Below are 14,716 nucleotides of genomic sequence, written 5' to 3'. Positions count from 1 at the left end.
CTTGCTTGTATGTGTGTGTCTTCCCACATGACAACTGCGTAAGCGAAGAAATGCTGTGGTGAACGTGTTCTCGAGTGACCAAATGACGAGGGAAGGTAGCATGTGCGTGAATGCTTTTCCATTGTGTCTTTTTTTTTTCTTTCCGTTTTAATTATTTCCTCCTCTCTTCCCCCCGCCCCCCTCCTGCTTTTCATCTCGTCTTCTGCTGCATCAAACGAACGCTCCTGGCTTTTTCCTTCTCCAGTTCTTCAGTTCATCGCGAAAACAAAGGAACCCCCTTTTCACAGCAACAACCTCTCGACGCACAAAAACGCTCTAGCGGTAGCGGTCGTTACACATTCTTTTTTCCCTTTGCAATAGCGTTATTTATATCCGTCACGCACGAGCAGCAGAAGCGAAACCTCGTTTTCTCCAACACCATGCTGCGCAACCTTATCCGTTACACCGGCCTGGCGCTGATCGTTCTGATCTTCATCGCCAGCGGCGTGCAGAAACTTGCCGCCCCGTCTATTGGTGCGGCCCTGCTGTCCAAGAGCAACTTTCCTCGCATGCTCTCGTGGGTCGGCCTGTCTCTGTCGCCCTCGCAGTACCTTAACCTGATTCGCGCTACGGGAGCCATCTTTGTGTCTTTCTCGCTCTTTATTCTGCTTGGCGTGGGCCGCAGTTTCTTTTCGTTCCTCCTGGCCATTGGCACCGTCGTTATCACCATCGCCTTCCACGTGGATCTCGATGCTCCGGCAAGTACGTCGGAGGAGAACGCACAGCACGTCTTGAAGAACGTTGCGCTCATCGGTGCGCTGCTCTTCGTGTCGGGCAGCGGCCACCGCAGCCGGCGTTACATGAACGCGAGATCTCCGAATCAGGATGTCAAGAAGAAGACGGAATAAGGTGTGTGCGGGAAAGAGTGTTTTGTATGGTTGTGGCGTGGGTAAAGGATCGATGAAGCAACGTCTGTTTGCCGTTGGGGGCGACTGCCAAGGGCACTCTCCGCTGCTGCACGATCTACATAGAAAAAATACCTGTGACAGCGCAGTTTTAGGTTGTCCAACAAGCGCAAAATATATCATGAGCTGTGCCAACCTGTTCTATGCGGCGTGAGCGAGAAGTCGGTCTATACACTTTTTTTTAAATGTATATTTCTTTCCTTGCGAGGACAATTTTGTCGTTCTTCTGATCATCCACATCATCACCTTCGGGACAGCCAAATGCTATTACTCTTTCTCGTCGAATGTGCTGCATGTGAAACACAGTAGAAGCGCTTCTCTTCCTTTTTGGTAATCTCTCCCTACAAGAAGACCTCAAATCAAACCGGGCCCAATCATCACACAAAGGCGTCGTTGCGTCTTTGATTTACAGCACGATGAAACGAAGTATTTGCTCTCCTGCGCGCACCACCTTGACGCAGGCAAGGCATATGCCACTTCTTTGCGCGAAAGCAACGACGCCGGTCGTTCGCTCTCTTCTCCCTCCCCCCCCCCTCCTTCGTCCCTGCGTCACACAACGCAGGACGTTCAAGAAGTGAATGTTGTGCTTTTCGTCAAGCTCCCATCTGGTCGGCTTCTCTGACACGCGTTACCTTATTCAGACGTCCTCTATTACTCTCCGTCCCCACGTTTCAGTGTGTTTCTATTCTCTTAAATTGCTACCCTGTGCAGGTTTCTGTGCTCTTCTCTTTCCACTTCTGTTTTGGTCGTGTCGTTCTATTCATCGACATTGCTCTCTCAGTTGAATACGCACACACAAACGTCCCACTTCTTTGCAAAAAGCTCTTCAGTGCCTGCATCGTCCATTGCGCACATTGTCCAAAGCAGTCGTTTGCTTTCTCCTCAGTTTTTCTTTTTCTCGTGTTTTCTTCTCTTCTATTCATCTTATTAGTCTACCATGACCTTCACCTTTAGCGTCATCTCAACCACAGGTCAGCGCATCTCCATCTCCGTTCTCGGCCCCGACAACACTGTCGGTGATATCAAAGCCAAGCTGGAGGAGACGGAAGGCATCCCGCAGAAGATGATCATGTTCTTGCACGGTGGCCGTAAGTTGGAGGACAACGCGACCCTGGAGGAGTGTAACATCCACGCTGGTGTGACCATCAACATGGTGCTGGCTCTTCGTGCGGGCTGTTAAGCACACAGAGAGGAAGAGTACTAGAATGGCAGTTCAGCAGAAAGGAAGAGGTCTCGACGCGTTGATGGCCGGTTCTCCAAGTTTTATTACTTCGTTTTTTCCCCCTTTTTGCTGTCGTTCTTCGCAGTTTTAAAGCGGGCAGCGTTTGATTCCTCTGTGAATAATGATTGAAATTGTCAAAAAATGAAACTAACAAAGAAGGAACAGAAGTATTTGACATTTAGTCAATCTAGGGGTTTTTCTCCTCTTTGGACTACGATTGGATCGATCCTTGCTAGCAGCGAACCTCAACTCGCACCGTTTCGCCGTCTGCTCACCGTGCAACCCTGCCAGCTTGCGTTCGCAACACAATTTTTGCACGTTCATCCCGCATGCACCTCTTTTCTCTTCTTTCCTTTGTTTTGACGCGAATACGGAAGGAAAGATTGTGGTGCTGATTTCTTGTCCTCTGCCGGATGATACCTTTTTCTTCCTCTCCCTATTTGTCTCCCGTGTTTTTCTTCGGATTTCCTCTCGGGCGCGTCTCTACGCTATTCGTTTCTGCTCCAGTCTCGTATAACGGTTGCGTCATATCGAGGGGCTTTGCACGCACGGAGCAGGTGCCCTTATTCGTGTCGGTACTGTTTCTTTCTTCTGGTGGACGCGAGAGAGCAGGAGTGTGGATAGCTGTGGGGCTTCGCCAACCGGCTGGCTCGCATAGCTACTGAGTGAGAAGTCTTTGGGGACTTCTTTCATTTTCCCGCCTGACAGCGTGGCAACTCCTAGCCTTCTCGCAGTTATGCATCTCTCCGGCGTTCTCGATGTCGCTCTGGCCGTTTCGAACCGGCAACGATGACCGCTTCCAAAGCAGCAGCAGGGCCGCCTCCGATAAGGAAGACATTTACGCGGCGGTACGCCACGGCGGTCTCCCGCCTCACCGTTACGGCATCGAGGTGAACAACTACCTTGAGTGGCGGTGGAGGCGCGGCTTTCTGCAGAGCGTGTTTCCTGTCGCCTGCTACGGCGCCCTCGCAGGCTTTTGCGTTGGCTTCCGTCAGTCACGCGTCGAAGGGCGCTACATTGGCCGCTATCGAATTATGTGGCGCTACACCTCCACCTTTGCCGCGGTGGGTCTGCTCACGAGCGCCTTTCATCAGCTGTTGGTGATGCGCAATCAGTACCACGACAAATTTTACTACCCCATCGTTGCGGGTACGGCAGGCGCCGTGGTGTTGACGCTCGTCTCGCAGATGGGCTCGTTCGGGCAAGGCGTGTTTGCGGGCAGTTTCGTAGGTGTGTTGTACGGCCTGGGCTGCTACGGCATGAACTATTACCACCGTCGCCGACTACGAACTTTCCTGCACGAGCAGCAGATGAATCAGGTTCCCATTCACAAGGTGTCACCCGAGCTGCAGCCCATGTACCGTGCCTTCTTGTATGACTATCGTCCGATGGAGGAGGAGGACAAGCGCACGCGCGAGGCGGTCACGCTCTCTCGCTCCGCCGATGACACCCGCTTGGATGCGCGGACGTTTATGAGCAACATGACGCCGGAGGTGTACGATTGGGTAAACTTCCCTGACTGGTGGCCGCTGAAGTTCCCGACGCAGACGGAGGAAGAACAAATGTTGTTAGAGCGGCAGCGTGACGAGGAGGTGGAGCGACGCAAGGTGGTGTTTCTGGAAACGGAAGACGCTGGGCTGTTGAAGCGCAAGAACCGTGCCAAGCAGTACCGCGATCGTTGAGGAAGAAAAGGAAAGGAAAATGCCAATTCCACAAACTGTTGTTGCGTCGTCAACCACAGTCGATTGCACTGTTGCAGCTATGAAAGGTAAGAAAAAAGAACACGAATGACACATTAAGGAAGAGGAGACAATCGTCAGACTTGTCCTTGTCCTAATATTTTTGGGGGTCCTCTGATGTTTTTCCGCCGTTTACGCTGGTTTGTGCCTCTCGTCCTTGCTTGCTGCGTAGGACGGTTCAATGAGGACGCTAACGACTGTCTGGCAGAGACGCGCGTCGTTTGTTTCATTCGTCATCACAACGAAATGTGATAAATTGGTAGAAACACAGATCATCTGATAGGGTTTGTTTTTTTAAACGGTGGAATCAACAGCTCCACGCTCAGCGTGTGGCCTTCCTTTACAAATGTGAAACTTAGCCATTGACTGTCAGACGCAGAATTTGAAGACATTCTCGTGATGTTTCGCGCTACAAATTGACGATAGCTGCGCGTCATTCGATGTGCAGCGTCGGAAAGAGGTTGCTCTTCTTCTTACGGGCTCTTCTGTTACTTTCCCTCCCGCTTTTGTTTTTTCCCCACGCTATCCACCACGCAGCCACTCGTGCTATGAGGCCGAATAGAGTACTCGACTAACACCAAAGAAACGAGGGGGGCAAAAGAACTTCTACGCGAGCACAAAGACCAACAAAAGTACTCAGTTTCCCGACGAAAGAAGAAGACGAATATCCGCGACAACAGAACACGAAAGTGTCAACTGTGTCAGCCGAGATCGTATTCGATTGAAAAAAAAATAATAATTAACATACACATTAGCGCCACCGTGGGATTGGAAGGGAATAGTTCTTCACTTTTATTCACATTGGCGGGCATATACTACTAACGTTTGTTTCTTTGTATAAGCCGATAACATGCATCTCAGTTCATTTCTCGAACTTATTTGTGTGGCGTAGAGCTTTCTGTGGCGCGCGTTTGTGTATCTACACGCTCTGGCGAAGGAAATAAGCTCTTCCGTTGCAGCGGCACTGTTATCCTATACTTCAAGTGCGGCCGCTTTTGTTTATTCATATCTAGAGAGCGAGGTTTTTTTCCCCTCACGTGTGTAGGTAATTTGTTCTCCTGTTGTTCGTTATACCGCTTTGGAGGTCGCCATTCTAAGTATTACTGAACTTATCCACATTATTATTAATATTTGCTCTTCGTGTTTCACGCACGCGCTATTCTCTCTTTTTTTTTTTGAGATTCTTTCGAGTTCAGCAAGTGGGAAGATAATGGCACCGAAACAAAACTTCCGTGCTTTAATTCAAAATTTCGGCGTAAACAAAGTCAAGAACTCACCGAAGAATCGCATTCAGCATGTCGCGCAAACGGCTCGCCAGTCGGCGGGTAGGAGCGACACAGCAGAACAAGAATCCCCACCACCATCATCATCATCATCATCATCATCATCGTACGTGAACAACACGAAGGCAAATGCGCACGACAGCAACGCAGCAACCTCGAGCGCGTTTTCCACCGCCTCTGATCACAGTCCTTTGGTGTCAATGCTCGGACTGCATCCATGGAACGGCAAAGGCAACGCCACCGAGGGCGGCAACACACTTTCGTTGCTGGAGCGCCTGCAGCAGCGGCGCGTGCAGTTTCAAACGACCGCAAATGTGCGGGAAAAACTGCAGCAGGCGTTTCATACCGCCGTGAGCGCCTACGAGCAGCTTTCCGCCTCTGCCGCACGCACGCTGGAGTCTTCTTCTGGGGCTCCGTTGACAGTGAGCTCTTCTTCTCCTTTTGAAAATCGGTACACAAACACACGCCATGGCGACCAAGCCAAGAACGACTCACGTCATGACAGTCACCGGGCCGCAGACGCCGCTGCCGCCGCGTCGTTTTACTTCGACAAAATGCAGTCCACCTTCCACGACGCGAAGCGCTACTACAGCGCCGTCCCGTTTGACAAGCGGTGGGATGACATTCTCAGCTCCCTGGCGGTGCTGGGCAAGGTGTCCGCAGGCAACACGGTGACTCCGTACCACGACAGCGCGAAGGCTTTCGAGAGCATGTGGGCCGCCGTCGATACCGCAAAGCAGCGGGTGCACTGGCAGACGTACATCTGCAAGGATGACTTTGTTGGGCAGACCACCGTGCACAAACTCGTGCAAGCCCACCAGCGTGGCTGCGACACGGAGCTGCTCTACGACTGCGGTGGCAACATTTCTGGGCGAAGCCGACTCACGGAGGAGCTGACGCAGTGCGGTGCGAAGGTGATCCCGTATCGCCCTTTCTTCCGCAGTGTGTTGCGGTACTTTGTGAAGGGTCTGGACTGGAAGCGCAGTCCCGGTCTCCGCAACCATCGAAAGATTTTATTGGTCGACTCGGAGCAGGGCTTCTGCGGCGGGTTGAACATCGGCAACGAATACTGCGGAACGGCTGTCGGCGGCACCGGCAAGTTCCGTGACACCCAGTGCGGTGTCACGGGACCGGCGGCGGCGCACCTGGCGGAGGTCTACCGCGACACGAAGCAGCCGCACCCGTGGAAGTACGGCTGGCGTCGATGGCGGCAGATCGCGTCGCAGCAGATTACGCGTCGGGTGGAGGAGGGCCGCGCACGTATGGCGCGCAACGAGTTCTACCGGGCCTTTCAGGCGGAGCGATGGCGAAGCGGGCGGCGACTGCAGGATATTCCTTCTGCCTCGGTCAAGGTGATGCGACTGCGCTGGCAGAAGCAGAAGAATCAGCTGCGCACCTTGATGCAGTGGAACAAGGCAGGGACGACAGATGCCGACTTCGACATGGAGGCGACGGAGATCGCGTTGCAGATGCTGAAGGAGCAGGAGCGCCGCACCGCGACGGACGGCACGGCGAATGCAACGAAGAAGCCCACATTGACTATCACCGACATTGACACCATGCGAGAAAGCCTGCAATCGAAACAGACCGGCCGAGTGGTGGCCGCTGCACCGCAAGACAACAACGTAACGGAGCCGGCGGCGAACGAGTTGAAGCCGCCAGGACCGAAGACATCCGCGATGCGCCGCAAGCTGATGGCTGCGCGACGAGCGGCGCTCTATCGCGCTACGGATCTGCCCCACAAGCGGGCCTTCACGGATATGCTGCGCCGCATGCCACTCCTGGATGAGGAGCCGGTCCCGGAAGCGGAGATGTACCTGCTGCGCCGTCGACCGACAACGCAAATCCTCTCGTGCAACCCGCGCTATCGCGATTACTCCATCCAGTACGCGCTGTGGCAGGTCACCCGCAAGTGCCACCGCAGAATCTGGATCACCACCCCGTACTACCTGCCCACGCGGAAGCTGTTCGCCGCGCTGATGCAGGCGGCGAGGCGGGGAGTGGATGTGCGCCTTCTTGCCGGGAGCAACCAGACAACGGACCCGTGGTTCATGTGGCACGCGTCCAACTACATAACGGAGCGGCTTCTCACGGCGGGGGTAAAGATCTACGAGTTTAAGGGGGAGCAGATCATGCACGCCAAAACCGTCGTCGTCGACAGCATGTGGAGCTCTATCGGCAGCTACAATTGGGATTTGATGAGCAATCGCAACTTGGAGGTGTGCCTGTGCCACCTCGACCTGGCAGTGGCGAGAGAGATGGAGATGCAATTTCTGAAGGATTTGGCGGAGAGCGTCGAGGTACGACTGGAGGATCACCAGCAGCGCTCCCGATGGCTGCGCTTCACATCTTGGCTGTTCTACAAGTGCGTCTTTCTGCTTGACCGCATCGCTTTCCGCTCCTTCTCGAACGAGGATGTAGTGGATAGGCCCGGCGTCCCACGAAAGTAGCACTCGCACCGCGCGGCACCATGTAGCGATCCCCTCCTCTCGTGTTTGCTGTTTTCTCGTTTTTTTTTTCTTCTTTCTTTCTTTCATCTCCGTTTTTGCACGTACAGTCGCTGATGAGACAGTAATGCTTTAAAGGGAAAAAGAAACGCCACGTGATGGCGATCAAGGAGCATTCGTCTCAACGGCACACAAGCGCACTTCTACGCCGCGCACCTTGCAAAAGGAAAGAACGCAGATGTCGAGTGCAACAACTGGTTTTTTTTTTCTGTTCTCTCTTCTACTGCATCTTGCTACATCCCCGTTTTTGTGCACGAACTCCCTTTTTAGAAGCGGGTCGGTTGGGCGGATTCTTTTTCCCCGGGGGGACGAAAGCGTGCGCCTTTCGGTTTTCACTCGACACCGGCTCCTTGCCAAAGACTCGTAACACGTCTCCTGACCTACAATATCCTGGCTTGAAACTCAAAAATAAAAGCCCGTCTCCGAGGAATAAAGCCTGCATTACCGAAGTTAACTTTCCAAAGCTCTCCTCGCCGTTTTCTTCCTTCCTGCTCATGTGTAACACGTGTTCCACGCACAGCCTGTTTTTGCAATTGCTCCCGCTTTATCACTTTTATCGAGTTTCACCCAACGCAAAAAAAAAGGGGGGGGGGGTGGTCAGGCCGCTAAAAAGCAAAAGGGAGCGATGTTTCCACGTCTGAGGACTGCGGGGCCGCAACTATACCTCCTTGATGGGATGCAGCGGCACGGGTGTTTCTACTGCGTAATCTATGGTCACGCAAGGCGGTTTTCGAGGCCCGCACCCTCGGCACGGAGGGTCAGCGCTACGTCAGCGTCGTCGTCGACTGCTGCGACGAAGCATCCCTCTTCGGTGCCCGAAACACCAGCGTGCGATTGGACTCCCGGCGCCGATTATTACTTCAGTGAGGAGGAGGAAAAACGTTTTCTGACGCCCAGCGCCGCTGTGGAAAGCAACGCCGTCGGAAAGACCCCGCGCAGCGTAGGAAGAGGGGGAGGCGATGCCGGGAACAGCGCTGTTCTGGCGAACAGCACCGACGGCGCAGACGCAGAAGAAGGAAAAACGTCGACGAAAGTGACGATCAAGGGCATGCTTCGCACCTTTGTCATCGACACGGCAGTGCCTCCGCTGCGTCGCGAAGAAGTGGAAAGATGGCGACTGGAGTCGTACACCTTTATGAAAGGGATAGCGGTGCGTCGTCGAGTTGAGCAGCAGCGCGAGGCAAACCTTCTACCCATGGATGCTATGGTTACCTACCTAGGAGACGATATGCATAAGTTGGATAAGATGTATCGTCAGTCCGGTATGTACACCGCTTCTGAGGTGGCCGAAGCGTTTTTCCCGTACGTCCCGACGTTTCCAGTCGATAGTCGGGCCGTTATGCAAGCGTTGCCACAGTCCCTTGTACGCCGGATATATCAGCAGTGGGGCCCCGCCCAGTTTTCGATCGTCGCGTTTGCTCGCTACCCGATGTTGTTCAAGTACACGTACAGTCGCTACTCTAGGTCCACCATCCAGCTGAACTCGAACTACTGGTTTGTGCGTCAGCACCCAAGCTATGGCAAGGCCGACCACGCGATGCGCAAGGAGCGTCTCCACAAGCCCACGGGTGTACCAGATTTGGATGCCGCCACCTTGCCGTCCGGCTCTCAGACGACTCCGTTGGCGCTGGCGCCGATGGAGACCGACGGATCGGGTTCTGTAGCCGGAACCGCGGTTACGCCGAGGTCCGGCTCTGCGGCTGCCGGGCGATTCGAGGAGCGCATACCGGTCTTCGTGCAGATCTTTCACGCACTCGTCCGCCACCTACCGCGCTTTCCGACTCCGCCGTCCGACACTGCAGATGGTGCGGCTGCGACGTTTGCAGCGACCAAGACTCGTCCATACGTAAGGAACCGTTATGCGCCGTTTAACTTGATGAAGTGGATCAATTCTTTTCCGCCAGAGGACGCGAAATTGCTGTCCAGCGTGCCGGAGCAGACGGTGCTGCGAGTGCTGTGTCAGTACGTCAATGTCTTTCAGCTCGTAAGTCTAACGGAGAGTGATCCCAACGTGTTTGTCGATGGAGCCGTCTTGCGTGTGGCGCGCGAGCAAAGGGCAGCGGCGACAGACTCGGTGGTGCGAGAGAGATGTAGCACACGAGACGGAGACGAGATGGACGAGGACGAACACGACGGCGACGTCACGTCCGCAGAGGGTTGGGACAGCGACGACCAGCTGAGCAAACCCGCGGTGGTCGAGGCGATGCCAACCCAGATGATGACGACGAAGACGACAGATGGGAACCGATTTGGAACATCCGCTGTGTCCGCGGCGGAACTGGCCGAACGCTCCGCTCGCTTCCAGCAGGCGATAAAGGATGATTTGATCGACGTGGAAGGCATTCTTACAGGGGCACATACGGATGCAACGGCCGTGGAAGCAGCGGCAGCGCTACGATCGCCAGCCGAGGAGAGTGGTGGCCCAGCAGGCGGCGCTCGTGCCGACAACAACACGACCTTCACAGACGACGACAATCGTCCGTGTTCGTTGGGGGACGACGAAGACGGCGGCGAAGGTGAAGATGCTCGTTTTGACGCCCGCGGCGAAGAGGAGGATTCGCGTGGGGCCGGGTTCAGCAACCACAAGCACCGCGGCGCTGAGGGGTATGAGGGAAGCTCGTTTGCCCCACGCGGATTTCGAGCGCCGCTGCCGCAAGGCGCGTCTTTGGACGACATCACCGTATTTGGGCTACCGTTAGAAGACATTTACGTTCGCCGCCTCCCACCCGACGTCGCACCGCGCAGCCTCAGCGACTGGGACGAAACGACGAGCCCCGACGCTGAGCTGGCGGCCTTGGCCGCTCGTTTTTTGGCCCCGCCGCCGTCGGTCGCGCGCGGCTGCAGCTACGAGAACTTTTTTTCGAAGGCTGCATCACAGTACAACCCCGGTGCCCCACCGTTGCGGATATGGCGGTGGGTGTCGGTGGAGCGGGTGTACCACGGCTACACTGTCGAGCAGCGACACTACCTGCGCCGCGAGTACAAAGGGCTCGTGAATTTTCTGCGCTACCACGGCAAGCTCTTCCAGATGAGTGCTGATCTGCTGTACGTCATTGCCCACGACCCCGAGGGCCAGTTGGCGCCTATCCCTTTCATGGAGCGTCGCTTCAACACCGGTGAGCGGGTGGTGCTGCCGCGCTCCTTCGACGACAACGAGGAACAGTCGGCGTCGCAGGTCGGTGAAAACGAACGTGTGATGTTTTCGCGCAACATCGGAGAAGGACACGTGCCGACGTGCCGACGCCATCTCCTCGTGCTGGATCCGAATAACCCTATCGTCTTTCCAGAGGTGCTACACGAGGAGATCGCCAACTTACTGCCCAACTACCCGGTGCGCGTCTCACAGGTCATGCGACGGCTGCCACCGGTGATGCGCGCGGCGTTGCCGCACAAAGCGAATTTTCGTGCCAGTAAGTTTCTGGACTACTTCACCGAGCGCGGGACGGTCATGCTGCGACGACGGTCGGATAGCGCGAGACCCAGTACGCTGGCCAGTGCAGCGACACCCATGAGCGTCGAGGACGCGATAGCTGAGATGCTGCAGCTGCCGATCGGTCCAGATGGGGTGACTCTACGTGCGCTGCGTTACATGCACCTCTCCGCCCCTGCGGTGGACACGCTGTGCGACCACTACGGCTCGCTGAGCCGCGCTGTCGATGCCTATCCGCAGTACTTTCAAAAAGAAGTGCAGACGATCGGCAAAAGAGAAACCAGCGTGATTAAGTTCCGCAAATAGCGAAGCGTGCCGTGGAGACGATGATGGAAGCGCGAATGGAAAAGCAAAGAAACAACGACAAAAACTTAAAAAGAAAGGGAACGTGTGCGGGCTGCCGATGTTCGCGTAACGTTTGGTTATCCAGGACGCCCATTCGCCTTTCCTTTTTTTTTCTTTGCTGCCACGCACGGTTTTCGCTCTCGCTCGTGTTGTACAACTGAGAAGGGAAATGGAAGCAAGCAGTTGCGGTGTATTGCTGCCGCTCGTACTTCCCCCGACCTAGGTAATTCTTTGCAGTCAGTGATGGTTTCCAACTGCGTTGCTGTTTTTGTCCTCCTTGGTAAAGGTGCAGAGTAAAACAAAAAAGAAAGGATTAATTAATGATGGAAATCGAATGACAATGAGTTCAAACGCCTCCCTAATCCCCCTCTAGGTTTTTGTTTTTGAAGTGATAGATGGGCTCACTATTTGCGTCCCACAATGTGGTGCGAAGAGAAGCGCATCTTTTTAAATTTCATTTTGAAAGATTGAAAGTGAAAGGCTAACACTTTCCGTATTAAGGTACGTCCGTCTCCCTTGTGAAGTACCTTCCACTCCAATCAGCATACCCAGTCGTTTTGCATGTTACTCAACACGCTACACTTACAAAAAATGTTCTTCTTTCTCCTTTTCTTTTCTCAAAACTGTCTCTTCTATCCTTTTTTTTTTCGTCTTCCCGTGTTGTCCTGCGTTGTTGATATCAACAACGCAGGACAACATCTTTTGGTCCTCAGCCTATTCGCATCGTTGTCGTGGTATTTTTTTTTGTTCGTTCTTTGAGCTGTGTGCTTCTCTGGTGTTCTTTTGAAGGTTTTCTCCTCCCCTCTTCCAAGGCGCTTTCACCTTTTCGTTTTCGTCTCCTAGCTGACTGAGTCTATTTTTGATTTGACACCAAGTCGTTGACTGCGCGTCTATCAAGCCAAAGCGGCAAGGTACGGCGGCTGACACACGAGTTGAGAATCTACCGTATTGCATGATACGCTTCTGTTGTACGTTCTGACTTCGATTTATGCGCAACGATTGTTTTTGTTTTTTCCCCCTGCATTTGTTTGTTGTCTTTGCACTCGTTGTTTTCAGTGCGCCTTTTCTCTCCTGGTGTATTTTGGTATCCCGTCGCTACGTTTAGGGACGTACCTCGAGCATCGTCTTGACAATCGACGTGCATCTGGAAACACAACTCACGCGTTCTTCCCCCCCCCCCCTCCCCCCGGCCAACTCAGCCTTAGATCTCATTGAAGACACAGAATCCCGTACACATCAAACACCATTTAAATATAGTTGTCACTGTAATTCCCCTTTTCCTTTTCGCTCCTGCGTTGCTTGGCTCTCTGTGTTTGTTGAGTCAGTTGAGTCATGCCACCGAAGTTGTTGAAGCGCTTGCCGCCGAAGAAGACGGCCCCGCCGGAGCCGCCGGAGGAGAGTGACGAGTTTGAGGTGGGCAACATTCGCGTGGGCCCGCGTGGGGTGGAATTCATCGGCGGCGGCGATTTGCAGGTGCGCCGCCCCGATTTGAACATCGACAACCTTAAGCGAGTCCGCCACCTAGGTCAGGGAACGCAGGGCAATGTCTCCATGTACGTCACGCCGGACCGGTCCGTCTTCGCCGTGAAGAAGATTACGATTCCGAGCACGGTGGACAACCGCACGCGGCAAACCGTTGCGGCAGAACTTCGCTACATCTTCACGGCGCAGTCGAACGACTACACGGTGACGCTGTACAACGCCTTTTACCGCAACGGGGCCCTTCGGCTCGTGATGGAGTACATGGACTGGGGCAACATTGATGAGCTGATCGCGGAGAAGGTGAAGCTGCCGGAGGAGGTGGCGGGGTACATCGCATCTCAGATGCTGCACGCACTAGAGATTCTGCACACCAAGTCGAACATTGTGACGGAGCCGAACCAGCACAAGTCGCTCCGGCAGATTCACCGCGACATCAAACCCGCCAACGTCCTCCTTTCCTCAAACGGATGTGTGAAGCTGGCAGACTTCGGCATCGCGACGAGCGCTGAGACGATCGGCGTCACCTCGTTTGTGGGTACGGCAACCTACATGAGTCCAGAGCGCATCCAGGGGCGCCGGTATAGCACCCCGAGTGATATCTGGAGTGTGGGCGTAGTAGTGGCTCAGATCATGCTCGGCCGCTACCCGTTCTCCTCGGTGCAGAACGGCTTTATGGCCCTGCTGCGCGAGATCAATAGTGTAGAGAAATACCCCATTATGGAAACGACTGGGTGCAGCCAGGAGGCACAAGATTTTATCGACTCGTGCCTGCGCCAAAACCCTGATGACCGCGGTACGGCGGTGGACCTGCTGAAGAGTCCGTGGATTGTGCACTGCGAGGAGCACGGCAAGGAGGCGTTGGTGAAGTTATTAGCTTCCTTTGGCGATCGCAATCGTCAGTACCACGAGGACGACTCCTTTCACGTAACGGCGAGTGAGATTCTCACCCCGAGCGGGACGCGTGAGTTGCTGCCTAAGGATGGTAGTACAAGGGAGTTCTCCCCCTAGAACGGGGAATCGTAATGTTTGTTTTTTTGCTGTTATTTATCTGCCTCTTCTACCCTCCAGCATCATCCCACCACAGGAGGTGTTGGTTTCACACGCTTCATCAGAGGATATAAAGAAAAAAACAAATGGGAGACACACCAGCCAAGTTGTCGAACACTCGCGCAGGAAGAAAACATTTTTTTTTTTCTAGCTTTTTGCTCCTCTCGTCTCCCCTCTGTTTTGACTCCATGTGTTTCGAGTGCACTTTAGCTTTGGAGATGACGTCTCTTGCTGCCGCTATCTCCCTCCTTCCTCTTCAATCAGCTCTTCGTTTTGTTTTCTTCCACCTGTATTGCTATTATAGCGTTTTCCCATTGCTTTCGGTTTTCTTCCCTCCTGTTTACGTGGTGTCTGTTGAGTCGTAGATCCGTCAGACCTTGCCGTTGGGTGCTGCCCCGCTATTTCTTCGACTCTTCAGTTTCTTTTCTTTTCTTTTCTTTTTTTACTTCTTTTGAATATGTGTCCAAGAGCTTCCGCGTGTGAGTGGGTGGGGTTGCCTGCGTGGAACCCGCATCTCCATCGGTGCTGTTTGATATTGATCTCCTGAATATAATGAAAGGGGCGGACCTTGATGGCTCAAAAAAAAAAACGGAAAGCGTGTCTCTTACCGTTTCGTTGTATGTGTGCCGTGAGAGTGTCACATCGAAGCTCGCTCAGAGAGCTTCCCTTTCTTCTTCTTTACAGTGTTTCTCCTTCCAAGCTGGCAAGCGTATTTTT

At 53.9% G+C, this 14,716-nt stretch overlaps 6 protein-coding genes across 7 annotated transcripts; all 6 read left to right on the top strand.

The window, feature by feature from the left end:
• Window positions 1-243: 243 nt before the first annotated feature.
• Window positions 244-887, top strand: ABB37_03367 (putative mitochondrial hypothetical protein; the record flags this gene model as incomplete). The annotated part of the gene is made up of 1 exon (XM_015800688.1): window positions 244-887. Exon 1 carries the CDS (start codon window positions 420-422, stop codon window positions 885-887), a length of 468 nt encoding a protein of 155 aa, XP_015660695.1. The 5' UTR covers window positions 244-419.
• A 731-nt stretch (window positions 888-1,618) lies between these two features.
• On the top strand, window positions 1,619-2,124 carry ABB37_03366 (ubiquitin-like protein; the record flags this gene model as incomplete). Of its 2 annotated transcripts, none has more annotated exons than XM_015800687.1 (1): window positions 1,619-2,124. In XM_015800687.1, the coding sequence occupies exon 1, from the start codon at window positions 1,882-1,884 to the stop codon at window positions 2,122-2,124; it is 243 nt and encodes an 80-aa protein (XP_015660694.1). In that variant the 5' UTR covers window positions 1,619-1,881. The 2 variants fall into 2 exon arrangements, with proteins under 2 accessions (XP_015660694.1, XP_015660693.1); XM_015800686.1 differs by having other exon boundaries at window positions 1,655-2,124.
• Window positions 2,125-2,672: 548 nt separating this feature from the next.
• ABB37_03365 (putative mitochondrial hypothetical protein) lies at window positions 2,673-3,848 on the top strand (the record flags this gene model as incomplete). Its single annotated transcript, XM_015800685.1, has 1 exon — window positions 2,673-3,848. Exon 1 carries the CDS (start codon window positions 2,925-2,927, stop codon window positions 3,846-3,848), a length of 924 nt encoding a protein of 307 aa, XP_015660692.1. The 5' UTR covers window positions 2,673-2,924.
• Window positions 3,849-4,441: 593 nt separating this feature from the next.
• Window positions 4,442-7,638, top strand: ABB37_03364 (putative mitochondrial cardiolipin synthetase; the record flags this gene model as incomplete). Its single annotated transcript, XM_015800684.1, has 1 exon — window positions 4,442-7,638. The coding sequence occupies exon 1, from the start codon at window positions 5,389-5,391 to the stop codon at window positions 7,636-7,638; it is 2,250 nt and encodes a 749-aa protein (XP_015660691.1). The 5' UTR covers window positions 4,442-5,388.
• A 326-nt stretch (window positions 7,639-7,964) lies between these two features.
• ABB37_03363 (putative mitochondrial hypothetical protein) lies at window positions 7,965-11,431 on the top strand (the record flags this gene model as incomplete). Its single annotated transcript, XM_015800683.1, has 1 exon — window positions 7,965-11,431. Exon 1 carries the CDS (start codon window positions 8,321-8,323, stop codon window positions 11,429-11,431), a length of 3,111 nt encoding a protein of 1,036 aa, XP_015660690.1. The 5' UTR covers window positions 7,965-8,320.
• A 1,371-nt stretch (window positions 11,432-12,802) lies between these two features.
• ABB37_03362 (putative protein kinase) lies at window positions 12,803-13,960 on the top strand (the record flags this gene model as incomplete). Its single annotated transcript, XM_015800682.1, has 1 exon — window positions 12,803-13,960. One exon carries the CDS (start codon window positions 12,803-12,805, stop codon window positions 13,958-13,960), a length of 1,158 nt encoding a protein of 385 aa, XP_015660689.1.
• Between the last annotated feature and the right edge of the window lie 756 nt (window positions 13,961-14,716).

This window comes from Leptomonas pyrrhocoris, assembly GCF_001293395.1.
Source record: "Leptomonas pyrrhocoris isolate H10 chromosome Unknown, whole genome shotgun sequence".
In the NCBI taxonomy this organism is placed as follows: Eukaryota; Euglenozoa; class Kinetoplastea; order Trypanosomatida; family Trypanosomatidae; genus Leptomonas; species Leptomonas pyrrhocoris.
Note: the sequence above shows the minus strand (reverse complement) of the source record. Positions and strands in the feature narration are given on the sequence as shown.